This window comes from Heterocephalus glaber, unplaced genomic scaffold (genome assembly GCF_053883595.1).
Source record: "Heterocephalus glaber isolate CG9 unplaced genomic scaffold, H.glaber_assembly_v1.0 deba00001610, whole genome shotgun sequence".
Classification (NCBI taxonomy): Eukaryota; Metazoa; Chordata; class Mammalia; order Rodentia; family Bathyergidae; genus Heterocephalus; species Heterocephalus glaber.
The window spans coordinates 37390110-37404467 of NW_028258381.1; the positions used below are offsets into that span (position 1 = coordinate 37390110).

The 14358-nt window shown below is 43.6% G+C and overlaps 1 protein-coding gene across 1 annotated transcript in view; it reads left to right on the plus strand.

The window, feature by feature from the left end:
* Window positions 1–206: 206 nt before the first annotated feature.
* Gna12 (G protein subunit alpha 12) overlaps window positions 207–14358 on the plus strand; it is a 102613-nt gene continuing 88461 nt past the window's right edge. Inside the window, exon 1 of the mRNA XM_004840412.3 lies at window positions 207–599. Coding sequence (XP_004840469.1) covers window positions 306–599 — 294 coding nt within the window. The 5' untranslated portion in view covers window positions 207–305. The remainder of the gene's footprint in view (window positions 600–14358) is intronic.

Consider the following 14358-nt stretch of genomic DNA (forward strand, 5'->3'; position numbering starts at 1 on the left):
TGACAAACGCCGCCACCCCAAAAATCCCGCCTCTTTTGACGCCGACTCCGCCCCGAGAGCGCTAGGAGCGCCCGCCCCTCCGCCGCGATCTGAGCCAATAGAAGGGTTCTTTCGGCTTGATGGACGGACAGTAGTCCAATCTATGAAGCCTCGCGCGGTGCCGCTCCCCGCCCCTCCGCCGGCGAAGCTATTGCCCGGCGAGTGCGGACCTCGGGCGGCGGCGGTGGACGCGGACCGAGGGAGCGGCAGGCCGAGCGTCCATGGCGCGCGGGCCCCGGCGGGGCGCGGCTGCGGCCTGAGGGGCCATGTCCGGGGTGGTGCGGACCCTCAGCCGCTGCCTGCTGCCGGCTGAGGCCGGGGCCCGCGAGCGCAGGGCGGGCGACGCGGAGCGCGAGGCCCGGCGTCGCAGCCGAGACATCGACGCGCTGCTGGCCCGCGAGCGGCGCGCGGTCCGGCGCCTCGTCAAGATCCTGCTGCTAGGCGCGGGCGAGAGCGGCAAGTCCACCTTTCTCAAGCAGATGCGCATCATCCACGGCCGCGAGTTCGACCAGAAGGCGCTGCTAGAGTTCCGCGACACCATCTTCGACAACATCCTCAAGGTGATGCGGGGCCCCGCCCACCCGCCACACACCTGTGCCCAGGTGGGGCGCAGGTAGCAGGCCCCCGGCCGCCTTGTCCCCCCGGGTGACTGCGGCGCTGGCCTGGTTCGCCCCGTTGTCCCTTGCCTGGCGGCGGCCAGATGTCTATCCCCAGCGCAGTATCTAGGGGACAGCTTCAGGGTCACCTGGGATCCCCCGCCCCTGCACATCTTCTTTAGTCCCCCCCAAGGGCCTGGGGGCTTTGCCCTTTCTCGGACCCCTGAGGACATAGCTACTGGAAGCTGGCCAACTTCTGGGGACTTGGGGACTGAGGGAGGGGTTCTTGGTGCGAGAGAAGCCCCTCCCCCCCTGCTGGCTGGCATCCCCCGTTTCCCCTGCAGCTTCCTAGGGTGAGGACTCTGAACTTCCCCTGCCCACCATCAGGCTTTTAAGAACTCTGTAGGCTAGGGGGAACCAGCTGCCAGTCTTAATTTTTTTTGCTTTTTAGTAGGCAAATTTTAAACATACAAAAGTAGAAAAGATAGTGGGAAGAACTGTAAGGAACCCGTTTCCCAGCTTCACCACTAATCGATCAATTCTGTGCCAGTCTCCTCACCTATGCCCCGCCCCCTCAATCTTGGAGTAAACCCCAGATGTTGTATAGATGCTTTAGAAAACATTTTAGTATGTATTTCTAAAAGACAAGGCCTTATTTTACAAACATGACCACGGTACCACGAGCAACCTTAAAAAATAGTAATAACTCCTTAATGTCACCGAATATCTAGTCAGTGTCCAGATTTCCTCCATTGTTGCACAGTTGTTTTATGTGTTTGAACCGGATACAGATAATATCCTTACATTGTGACGAAGCTCCAGGTTCTGTTTCTTGTTCCTTTTATAGTCTTTGCCGTATTTGTGAAAGAAACACTGCAGTTGACAGAGTCTGGGGTCCTGACTCTTACCTCTGAGAGTTGTGGAAAGGGCTTCAAAGGAAATCTGAAGAAAACTGACGTAGGAAAAGGAGAGTCTGCCCTGCACCTAGATTGCATCATTTCCTCTTTGAGTTTCTTATCTCTACCCTTTTCTTACCCCCTCCTCACTTTTATGCCAGCCCATTTTGGGGAAGCCAACTTCCAGGCAGATCTGAGCAAAGCTGTATCAAAGCAGAGGTGGAGAGAAGTTTGACATACCAAAAAACCAGCCTAGAGACTAACTTATATGGTGCCTGAGGGATTTTAAATTTAGCAAAAGGGCCCTAGAAACCCATCTGGGAAATTTTCTTTCACTTTGTGGTGGTGGGGGGAGCGGGCAGGCCCTCTAGGCCTGGCCTTAGTGCTGAGATCCTGGGCTTTAACCTTCCAGGCCAGTATTCTCACTTTACATTTTTGTTTCTGAAATACTTCATTTTGATAAAAATACCTCGGTTGGGATTGTGATGGGAAGAAAATAATTTGAATGATAAGACATCCCTTTCCTTTTCACCTCTTTCAGAAGCCTCTCAGTGAGTGAAGTCTCTGGTCAAATACTTCATCAACTGTAAAGGGGAGGTGCCCAGTGCAGCTCACTAGAGATCTGCTGTGTGTTTCAGAATTCCCCCCATCTTCCGGGGTGAAGTGTGCCGATTGTCTCTCTGGGCCTGCTGTCTAATTTCTCTGTCAAAGAGCCTGATTTTATTTTCGTTGCCTTCCTAAACCTCAGAACTAGGCAGATTTGGCTGGCTATCTTCCAGTTTAAATTCTGGTTTCTTTCAACTTGGGAGGCAGAGAAAATATTTAGAAACAGATCTCGAATCTAAATTGGTATATTAAGTACATTAAAAAATGCAGTCTTTTTTCCTGATGCATATAAAACATTAACTTTTCTTGGCTTCCTTATCAACAGAAATAAGATATGTTAACTAATATTCTATTTTCCTTCCCAAATTTTACTAAGTGTAGTTCCTTATTAAACTCATTTTCTCCATTGTGAGCATTTTAATTAGAAATTCATCTTTCCATTTAAAACCAATTTTTTTTCTTTTTTTACACCTCCGTTTTTATTTGGCCAGATTACTTTGAAAAGGGACTTTCTTGTAGTGGCTTTAGTTATGGATTTGAATGATACTGTTCAGATTAATATTTACATAGAGATTTCATATTAACAGGCTTCTTTTAAAGTACTACGTGCTATGCATATTGGGTCAGAGACTTCCATATGTGGCATTTAATTTTTATAAGGCCCCAAGTGGTGGTGTCCCAGTTATTTAGTAAATGAAGGAATTGAGGATAAAGAATTTTCTACTCAAGATCAGTTGCCTGATTATCAGGTGGCAGAGCTGAGAACCAAACCTAGTCTTTTGTCTTTTTTTTAATTAAAATTTTAATTTTGAGATAATTGTAGAGTCCTGTGTGATTGTAAGAATAACACAGAGATCCTGTGTATGCTCTACCCACTTGTACTCTATGATAATATCTTGGAAAATTATAGTACAACTTATAAGCAGGATATTGACATTGATATATTGACAAGTTACAGAACAGTTCCGTCACTGAAAGAATCCTTCCATGTTGCCCTTTGATAGTCATTCCTTCCTCCTTCCCCTCCCTGACCCTGGTGGTGACTAATTTGTTCCCTAATTCTATAGTGTTATCATTTCAAGAATATCATATAAACAGAACCATAGAGAATGTGACCTCTTAGAATTGGCCTTTACCACTCAGCATAATTCCCTGGAGATTCACATCCAGGGGACTGTGAATATCAATAGTTCTTGCTTTTCCTTTGCTGAGTAGCATACCATTTAACCATTCACCTGTTGAAGGATGTCTTGATTGTTTCTAGTTTCTACCCATTATGAAATCTTCTTTAAACATTCATATACATGCTTTTATGTGTACCTAAGTTTTCATACATCTGGGATAAAGGTCCAAGAGTACACCTATTGTCTCATATGGTAGTTGCATGTTTAGTTTTATAAGAAATTGACAGACTGTTTGCCGAGGGGTGTGCCATTGTACATTGCCACCAGCAATGTATGAGAGATCCAGTTTCTCTGCATCCTTGCCAGCATTTGGTGGTGTCGCTATTTTTTTTTATTTCAGCCTTTCTGATAGATGAGTAATGATAATCTTCTTATGGTTTTAATTTCTATTTCCCTCATGCCTAATGATGTTAAACATATTTTTATGTGTTTATTTGCCATCCATTTACCCTCTTCAGTAAAATATTTATTTTTTTATAATATTCTTACAAGGTTGCTTGTTTTTTATTATTGAGTTTTGGGAATTCTTTATGTATTCTAGATACTAGTCCTTTGTCATGTTGGTTTGCACAGATTTTCTTTCAGTCTGTAGTTTGTAATACCATCCTCTTAACAGTATCTTTCACAGCAAAAGTTTTTAATTTCAGTGAGATCCAGTTTTAATTTTTCCTGCTATGGATGATTGCTTTTGGTATTAAGTCTGAGAATTCTGCTTAGCCTTAGATTCCACAGATTTTCTATTATTTTTTTTCTAAAAGTTTTATAGTTTTACATTCAAGTGCATGATCTATTTTTAGTTAATTTTCACAGTTGGGGTTTTTTTTGTGTTTTTTTTTTCTGTGACTATTCAGTTGTTCCAGTACCATTTGTTGAAAAGGCCATCCTGCCATTGAATTGCTTCTGTATGTCTGTCAATCAGTTGGGCATATTTGGTCTGTTTCTGAGTTCTCTACTCAGTTCCATTGATTTGTATGTCTGTCCTTGTGCTGATACTATTACAGTGTGTTGGTTACTGTAGCTGTATAAGTGAGTGTTAATATCAGATAGGGTGATTTCTCCCGCCATGTGTTTTTCAAGATTGCTTTAGTTATTCCAAGGCCTGTGCCTTTTTTCCACATAAATTTTAGAAATTGTCTTATTTATGCCTATATTTAAAAAAAAACTTGTAGGGATGTTGATAGTAATTGCATTAGATCTCTAGATCAAATTGGAAAAAATTAACATCTTTACTATGTTGAGTCAGCCAGTTAATGAACACACTTTATCTTCATTCATTTAAATCTTTGATCCATCTCTGCCTTTTCCACTTTTCAGGATGTTTTAAGTTTACCCCTAATTATTTACTTTTCTTTTAAAGCAGTTGTAAAAGATTTTGTGCCTTTACTTTCAGTTTTCACATGCCCACTTTTAGTGAAACAACATGATTCAGTTTTGCATCTGGTTTTGCTTCCTGTGACCCTTCTGAACACAGTGGTTGAGAGAGCTTTCCTGAGGATTCCTTGTGATATTCTACACAGATCAGCATGTTATCTACAAGTAGAGACAGTTCTGTTTTCTCTTTCCCAATAGGTATGTCTTCTATTTCTTTTTCTTGCCTCACTGCAGTGGCTGGAACTTCCAGTGTTATGCTGAGTAAGAGTAGGGAGAGTTTCGATGTCTTGTTATTTCCTGACATTGGTGATTTATGTCTTCTCTCTCCATTTTTTTGTCAGTCTTCCTAGAGGCTTACAAGTTTTATTAACTGTTTTTCCTAATCAAAACAACCAGCATTTTAATACCATTGATTTATTTTTCCCCATCTATAGTTTTACTGTTTTTATTTCTCTTCTTTACTATTTTTGTCCCATTTACTTTGGGTTTATTTTGTTCTTTTTTTTTTTTTTTCTTAGTTGCTTAGGTAGAGACTTGTATTACTAAGATTTTGGCTCTTTTCTAATATAAACAGTTTAAGAACTATAAATTTCCCTCTCTGCACTGCTTTAGCTGTGTCCATATATTTGGATATGTTGTACTTTCATTTGTATTCAGTTTTGTGTGCATTTTATTTCTTTTGAAATGTCTTCTTTGACTCGTGCATTATTTATAAGTATGTTGTGGTTTCCAAATGCTTAGAGATTTTCTTGTTTTTGTTATTGAATTCTAGTTTTGTTTTTTTGTTTTGTTTTGTTTTTGGTACCTGGGATTGAACTTGGGACGTTGCGCTTGCAAGGCAAGCGCCAGAACCACTGAACTAAATCCCCAGCCCCTATTGAATTCTAGTTTGACTCCATTATGGCTAGAGAACACACTTTGTATGGTTTTAGTTCTGTAAAATTTGTGTAGGTTTGCTTTATGGCCTAGTTTATATGGTCTGTTTGGTGTATGTTTTGTGGTCCTGTGTTGGTAGGTGTTCCGTAGACACTTCCAGAAGGTGTGTATTCTGTTGCTTGCTGGAGTGTTCTACCTTGCTAGTGGATGATCTTGGTTCACAGTGGTGTTGAACTCTGTATCCTTGCTGAGTTTCTGTTTAGAAATTTGGTCATTTGATGAGACTGGAGTATTGAATTCCCCAACTATAATTATGAATTTGTCTTATTTCTCCTTTAGCTGTCAGTTTTTGTTTCATGTATTTGGAGGTCCAGTTGTGTAGTACATAAACATATAGGATTATTATATCCACCTAGTAGACTGACCTTTTGTCGTTATGTAATGTCCCTCCTTGTCTTTATAGATGCACCTTAACTTACAGTGGGATAACTTCCTAGTAAACTCATCACAAGTTGAAAATATTGTAAGTCAAAAATGCATTTCATTTACACCTAACCTAACAAACACCCTTTCTGAGCAACACTGGAGGTGTAGAGGAGCAGTTTTTATCCTCATGATTGTGTGCAGCTGGGATCCTCAGCTCACTGCTACTGCCCATGATCAAAAAAGTATCTTAGTGCATTTCACTAGCCCTGGAAAAGACCAACATTCAGAATTTGAAATAGATTTCTACTGGGTATGTGTGGCTTTTGTACTTTGTAAAGTTGAAAAATCGTAACTTGAATCTTAGTCAGGGAGCTTTCTCTAGTAGTTTTCTTTATGCTGAAGTCTACTCTATCAGATATTTTAATGTAATCTGTTCTGTTTTCATTAATGCTGTCATGGTATCTGGTTTTTCCCATCCTTTACCTGTAACCTACCCATGAGGCTTAGAAGTGAGTTTCGCACAGACACATTGTTACCCACTGTGGCAATCTCAATTAATTTATATATTTAGATCATTTACATTTAAGATAAGTTCATTATTAATGTGTCAGGGCACATAATTTGTCCCTCCCCTTTTCTGGTTCTGTTCTTCCTTTTTTCTGGATTATTTAAAGCTGTTTTAGGATTGCATCTTATCAGTTGATTTTTTTTTCCAGTACTGAGGCTCGAACTCAGGACCTTGTGCTTGGAGGCAAGCACAGTGCCACTGAGCCAAATCCCCAGCCCCTTATCAGTTGATTTTGAAGTATAGCATTCTGAACCATTTCCTTGGTAGTTGTTCCAGGGTTACAGTATCCATGTGCAACTCATCCCAGTCTGCTGACATTGGTGTTTTACAACTTTTAAGTGAAGAGTAAAAGCTTTACTTCCATTCAGGTCACTTTGCTGTCTTAATTTTTTAAATACAAATGTCTTAGTAGTTCCTATTAGACTTTGAATGCTAGCTACATCAGGTTTTACTTCCGTCATGAAATATGACTTAAGAAACACATAAGAAGTAGGATATTCTATTTCTGTCCTCTTCTTACCTGTTACTGTGCCTCTGCCCCTCTTCTTACCCACCTGACCATCCTCTCTCTGAGGTGGGACTTGTGTTGTCACTGTTTTCTGTTTAGAGATTTCTAACCATTAAGAGTGGGTCTGCTTGCAACTCTTAGCTGTCTTTCATCAAAGAATGTCTTTATTTATCCTTCATTCTTGTAGGATATCTTTGCCAGCTATAGAATTCATAGTCAGCAGTTCTTTTAGTACTAGAAAAGTGTGTCACATTCTTATGGCCCCCATGGTTTCAGGTTGAGAAATTGAGGTTCCTCTATAAACTAATGTTTTATTTTTCTCAGCCTGCTTTTAAGACTTTTTCTTTGTCTTTATTTTCCAGAAGTTTAATTATTTGATTTATCTCTATGTATGTTTCCTTCAGGTTTTTTTTTTTACATTTGGGGTTTATTTGCGTTCTTGAATCTGTATATTTGTGTCTTTTGCCAAATTTGGGAAGTCTTTAGGCATGATTTATGTAAATACTTTGCATTCTCACTCACTCTCTGCTCTTCTCCTGGAGCTCTGACAACAGAGCTGTTTGCTTTTCAGCTATAAGACCTCCAGGTCCCTGAGCCTGTTGGTTTGTTGAGTGTGTTTGTAACAGCCCACTCTGGGCCTGGCTAGTCCCAGGAATGAGAGGAGGCAGTAGAGTGACAACCAGCTGGCCTCCCCTTTCCTCTGTGTCTGTGGTCCTGGCTGAGGTTGGAGGCTCAGTTTCCCTGCTGGGCCTGTAGACTCTCTTCAGTGAGGGAACTGGAGCATCCCCCACTGATTCAAGGCAGAGAGAGGGTGAGAGCTTAGATCCCTGCTTGGCCCTGCCACCTCTGCCTACTGGGTCACTTGGGACACCACCTGGTTCCTCAGGTCAGGAAGGAGTTGGGAAATCAGCTTCCCTCAACCTCAGCAGATGGCATATGTGGTTTTCTCTTGAAATTTGGCTGGAGGAGAATGGCATTGCTGCAAGGGTCTTCTACCTGAGTCCTTCTGGGTCTGTGGCCAGGAACAGTCCCATATTGAGCTCTTTTCATCTGTGCCTCTTGGTGTTTCAGCTTGGCTTCTGCAGTGGCGGGCAGGAAGCAGAGGTCACCCACAGTATTCACTTCCTTGTCCTTGCTCAAGTTATGAAGTCACTGGGACTTCTGCCTTCCTTCCACTTTGTTTTTCATGCTTGTTGTATTGTGTCCAAAGTTTGTTGTTTTTTTTTAAGAAATGGAGCTGCTCCATCTTGGTAGTCAGGAGTCTATCACTCTGGTCTTTTGGTTCCTGGTGCAGAGTGCTTCTTTCAGGTCACAGGTGAGCCTGGATTTGAACATAGGAATTTGACTTCTTTACTTCCAGTTATCCTCTTCAATTGATTGTTTGAATGTCCTAGTTGCATGTGCTTTGGCATGCTATAAATAATATTAGGAGGACTATGTGGTCTCTCTCTCTGTCTCTCTCCCCCTCTCTCCCTCCTTCTCCCCCACCCCTTTAACCCAGGGCCTTTGCTTTCCATTACATCCCCAGCCCTTTTTAAATTTGAGACAGCATCACACTAAGTTGCTCAGGCTGGGCTCAAATGTGGCGATCCTCCTGCCTTAGCCTCCCAGAGTGTTAGGACTACAGGTATACACCACCACACCTGGCTTCTTTTTATTTTTGTAATCTTAAAGGGATATTCTCTGACTTCCAGAGTGGGTTCTCCTTAAAGCTCGTGGATTTGGTGTTTTGGAAATTGTGTAATAATGCCTGTGATGACAGTGTACGCCTCGGCCTGGTGGACGCTCAGCCAAGCTTGGATTTGTCTCACAGAGGTTCCGCTCCCTGATCTGTATGTGATGCATTACATTGCAAGAACATTTTTAAATACTGAATTTCACATCCAGTTAGAAGGAAGCTGAAGGTTTTTTGCTACATGGATGGGAAATCATAACACCATGTATATACAATAATTGCATTCATATTTATTTAATCACTCCATTATAGACTGCTTTATGTGTAGATGTATTGCTGATTTTAGGAATATCTTGAAGAATTAGATTATTATACTGTGTGGTCTTTTATTGACACTGAAATAAAAGACTTAAAGTTCAACAAAATATGTAAGGCTTTGTGCTGGGTGCTGGTGAGGGAAGGGATAGTGAATACCCCCTATTCTCAACCCTTCCGGCATTCTTGAAGCTGGGAAGACAGTTGCACAAGCAACTGCAGTGGCAAGTAGGAACAGATGCCGTGTTAAAGGCCCCTGTGAAGGTACAAAGGTGTCTCGGGGAAGTTTACTTCTGGCTGGGGCATTAGAAGAGGCCTTGTCCAGGAAGTAGATTTGAGCTAGCCTTTGAAAGCTCTGTCAGATTTCAGCAGGTGCCGAGGATTTAGCTCAGTGTTGCCGCCTCCTGCCTCGAAAGTGCCAGGTCCTGAGTTCAATCCCCAGTACCAAAAAAAAAATAAAATTGAGTTCAGCATGTGAAGAAGAGCACACAAATGAGACCGTGTTGGGGCTCTACATTTGTCTGCCAACTAAGAAAATTCTAGTAGGGACAGATATTAAAAAGAATCAGCATCGTCCAAAGGAGTGATAGGGATGTGGTAGCTTGCTATAGAGACTATTATGGTCACAGCACTCTGGATAAAAGTGGTGGGCTTTTTCCCCAGGAAATTCATATACGTGTGTGTAGTTTCAAGGAGTTCCCTGGATGGAAAGAAGCACCACTCCTGTGCTATAGTGGGTTTGCGTGAGAGTAGAAGCATAAATCAGCTTCTGGGTTCTGGAGCACAGTTGGATTTTTATTGCCTTGTTGGCAAATTGCATTTAAGTAAGCAAATTTACTTTTACACTTGAACACACATGGTTGATCCTTTTATAATGCCCCCCCCCCAAAAAAGCATCATTCCATCAGTTGAAAGAAAATCCAGAGAGACTCCTTTAGCCATTTCTGGGGATGCAGAGCCATAAATAATGGGTCTTGCCCTCCAGCTTCAAGTTTACATGTTGGTTATTGCAACCAGATCTCGTAAGAGGAGCAGTCTTTGACCTCCCATCATCTGTCATGTGAGATTGGGAATACAGCTGTGCTTGATGCCAGGTAGTGCTCTGTTGACAGCTCATAATTTTTTTGTTATTACATACTTGAGAGTGGGTCCATGGATCATATCTTTTTTAAATGGAGCTGCACATTTAAACTTAAGGCTTATCTAGAGATGTAATTATAGGGTGGTCTTCAAGCCAAAGAAGCTAATGCTGTCTAATGGACCTGGTGTGTCACTTGCTTTCCCTGAAGGGCAATGCCACCTCCTAACAACAAGTGAGTTCATTTCATACTATAAGGATTATGGTTTGTGTTTAAACCAAAGAGGGGTCAGAGATGTAGCTCACCAGCACTGCACCTACCTGATAAGCATAAGGTCCTGAATTTGATCCCCAATTCAGGGGGTGGGGAGCACCCAAAGAATTGGATTCTTCAAATCACTGTGGGAAGGGCTGGAATCCCAGCACTCCAGAAGGTTGAGGGAGGATAGTCAGGTCCAGCCCACTGTGGGGAACTTAGTGACTTAGTGAGACCCTGTCTCAAAATTTAAAACAAAATTTTTTTAAAGGGCTGAGGAAGTAACTTGATGCAGAGAACCTGAGTTCAATCCCCGGTACCACAAGGGGAGGAGCCAGGACCGGAAAAGCCTCTACTTGACATCACCAAGTGTCCTTTTAGGAGTGAGCAGAGTGTGAATGATAGTTGCTGACTTGTGTGATAGTCTTTCTTTATGTTTCATTTGCCAATTAAGATCCTTGTCTTGGAGCTAGGGGTGTGGCTCAGGAGTAGAACAGGCATTTAGCATGTGCCAGGCCCGGGGTTCCATCCCCAGCATCACAAAAAAGAAAAAAAAAACCTAAATTATCTGCATCTACATTAGGATAAGTGTCCAGGCATGTCCAGGCTCATTGATATTATGGAAGAGAAGCTGATGCCTCTGTGGAGGTTCCATAGACCTACTATTTGGAACTTGAGCTTTGGGTGTGCAGTGTCCATAGGACAGTAAGAGGATGGTCCTTACCCTTGGGAGGGTTTGTGAGCAGATAGAAGTAGTCCGAGGGAATACAGATGATTGTTCCAGGTGTCCCGGTAAGATACTACTCCTGACTCCTGCCTTTCTACAGCAGCAGGCCTGCTTGGTTGTTCAGAGCAGGCACTTTGTGCCTTGCTATGGATACAGCTTGGGTGGAAGAGATGCAGTCCTTGTCTCATGGAGCTGTCTGCTATCAATGACGTATGTGATGAAATTTGTCCAGACCAAGTGAGCAGTGTGCTGGGGCTGTGACTCTGACTACTGAGGAATTTCTTATTAGGGTTTGGTGGTTAGCGTTGGTCACAGTGAGCACACCATCCCAGTCACTGACAAAGTATGAAGAGATGCAAATTGCATTGATCTTCAAGGTAGAATTGTTTGTCTTTGCAGACAAGACACACGGTGTGCCAAAAGAAGACTTGACATTAACTGAGAAAGGAAAGATAGTCATTATTTAAAGTCTCACCTTACTTATAACTGTCATCACAGGTACAGGGACCAGCCACTTCAGACATTTGTGTTTAGAGTTTCTATACTTGTTAACAAGACTTTAATCTGTGTTTTCCACTCATACTGTTTTAGGTTTCGTTTTCATTTTTTTGTTTTTAGAGACTGGGTCTCGCTATGTAATTCAGCCTGGCCTTGAACTCATTATGTAGCCCAGGCTGCCCTTGAATTTGTGGTGATCCTCCTGCCTCAGTCTCTCCAGTGCTGGGACTACAGGTGTGCGCCACCACGTCCAGCTCCTGCTCATACTGTTTTATATCTACAGTTCTTGGCACACACATGACTAATAACTTTATATTTTTGTGGACGCTTAACTTTTTTCAAGGAAATAAAGATCCCATAACTTCAGCTTTAGAATGGGGAGAGCAAATATTTTTCCCCAGGGTTCCAATGACTTGATGAGATAGATATAGGTCAAAAACTCTGTTAAAAGTGTGGAATGATACGGGCCAGCAGGAGAGGCTCCCGGGGAGATTAGCTGGCCAGAATTGAGAAACAGAACACTGGTCATTTACCTTCTTATCAGTACATATTTGGTACAACTATAATGAGATTGTTTTTAAACAAACATACCAGGGCTACCAGAACATACTAGTTAGAGCAGATGTCTCATTAAAAGAAATCATCTTGGGAAGCCAAGTCAGCAAGTACCTATGAAGTGCCTCTGCTCGGTGCTGCCAAAACTCCAAAGAAGAGCCAGCCAGCCAGCCCAGCACGGAAACCTCCTAGGTGTGGGGAGCGTCTAGCTTGGGGACACCTTCTCTGTGAGGGTGTTTGCTCCTTGAGCAACCCTGTCAGGGAAGGTTGGGGGTCCTCCAAGGACTAGGATCTCTACTTTCCCAGCTGGTATTCCCTGGTAGAGGGGTTGGCCCCTAATCATGGAGGAGGAGTGACTTGCTAGACTGGCCAGTCCAGGAAGGAGTGAGCAGCCCAATCATCACCCTCGCTGTGGAGCCACCTGTGCACAGGAGTGTGTGTTCTTCCTTCATGCCCCCAGGCGTAGGGCCCCCTTCCCCCTGTTTGTCCAGCTGTGCAAGGGAGAACAGGCCAACTTGGCTGCAAAGCTAAACCAAGCTCTTTAGCAAAAAAGCCAGGAGTTTGATCTCCATCTTTCTGACTCCTGTTTTAACTATCAAATTGGTTCTAATCTTGGGAGCAAAAGACAACAAATTGAATCTGATGCCATTCTGAACACCACAGCCAAGGCCAGAAAGGGAGGATTCTAGGGCTGGGTAGCACATCTCTTGAGCTCAGTCTGAATAGTCTCCTTAATGCCCTCCACCCTGGGAAATAGCAGGCCCAGGGATCTGGAACATAAAGCTCAGGGAAAGGGCAGGGGACTTCAAACCCAGAGGACCATGGCAGAGGCAGAAAATGTGCTGAACTCAAGCTCAGAGGCCTGCAGAGTGGGCTGGAGGTCTAGAACACCACTAGGATTTCAGAAGAAAACCCACTCAGTCCAGACCAGTTTTGAGCTTTACTCACCTCCTTCCTCAGACGTGGACTGAAAGTAGAGTCTGCTCTGACCTGAGAAGACAAGTAGTTGGAAATGGTGTCAGGGAAATGGGCCAGCATGCTTCTGAGGGAGTGGGCTGGCAGAGAGCTAAGCATGGGAAAGTTAAAAAGAAATTACCTGGGGCCCGATGTAGCTCAGTGGTGCCACCGCCTGCCTTGCAAGCACAAGATCCTGAGTTCGATCCCGGTACCAAAAAAAAAATGACCTGGCAGCTCTTAAGTACTAGAGCCAAAAGAGGGCGAAGGCGAAGGCAGGATAGCATGCAGAGGACAGATGGAAAACTCTATCTGGGAAAAAGGCAAACTGGAATAGAAGTAGATTGCCTGAGAGTGCTTTCTATCATACAAGAATAACAAACATATAGATAAGTCACAAACAGGAAGGAGCGAAAAGATACAGCCGAAGAGTAAATGAATGTGGAGAGAGGGGTGCATGTCCCGATTCCACTCACCACCCATGTCCACACAGTTGCAGAGTTAGGCATTTCTGGACACCTGCAACAGAAACCTCACTTCTGTCCAAAGAAGGCTTGGTACAGTCTTCCTTGGCAGAGGGAAATAGGGGTGTCTGCCAGTTCCAAGGCTACTTTCTCCTTCTCTTTCTGGAAATAAACTGCCCAAGGCAGCAATGTGGTTGTCAGGGCCAGAGGTGGTAGGTGGTGCCCTAGCCCATCTCTGCTGGCACTGCCGTGAATCCTCTGTACTTCATTGCAGAGAGCAGGCCATTCTGATGTGGGTGTGTCCACTAAAAAGGAGCCTATTCAAACAGAGGGAAGTTGATTTTGTTGGCCAGCTGCTAAACTGAGGGCCTCTAAAAGCAGGAGTGATGTGATCAGTTTTCTTTCCCTGCTGTTTATCCAGGTACCCACATGTAATGGGAGCGGAAGGCAACTCTGGTGGCACCAGCAACAGATTGGGTCAGCTGCTCTGGCCCTTCTCCTCCCTGCCTCCTCAGCACCTTGTTACAGTACTGAATAAGTTCCCATGTCTGGCTTCACAGTGTCCAACCCCCTTTTCATGTAATCCCTTGTTTGTTAACTGTAGCAGCCCCACAGTGACAGGGAGAGGCGAGGCAAGGGTCATGTTTCAGATGAGAAAATGGAGCTGGCAGCCCTTTGTAACACGTGACTGCCTTTTGGGAAGTTAGTGGCAGTGGGCGGTCAGGCCACTTGGGCTCAGTCTCCCTGAAATATGGGTGTTGCAGAG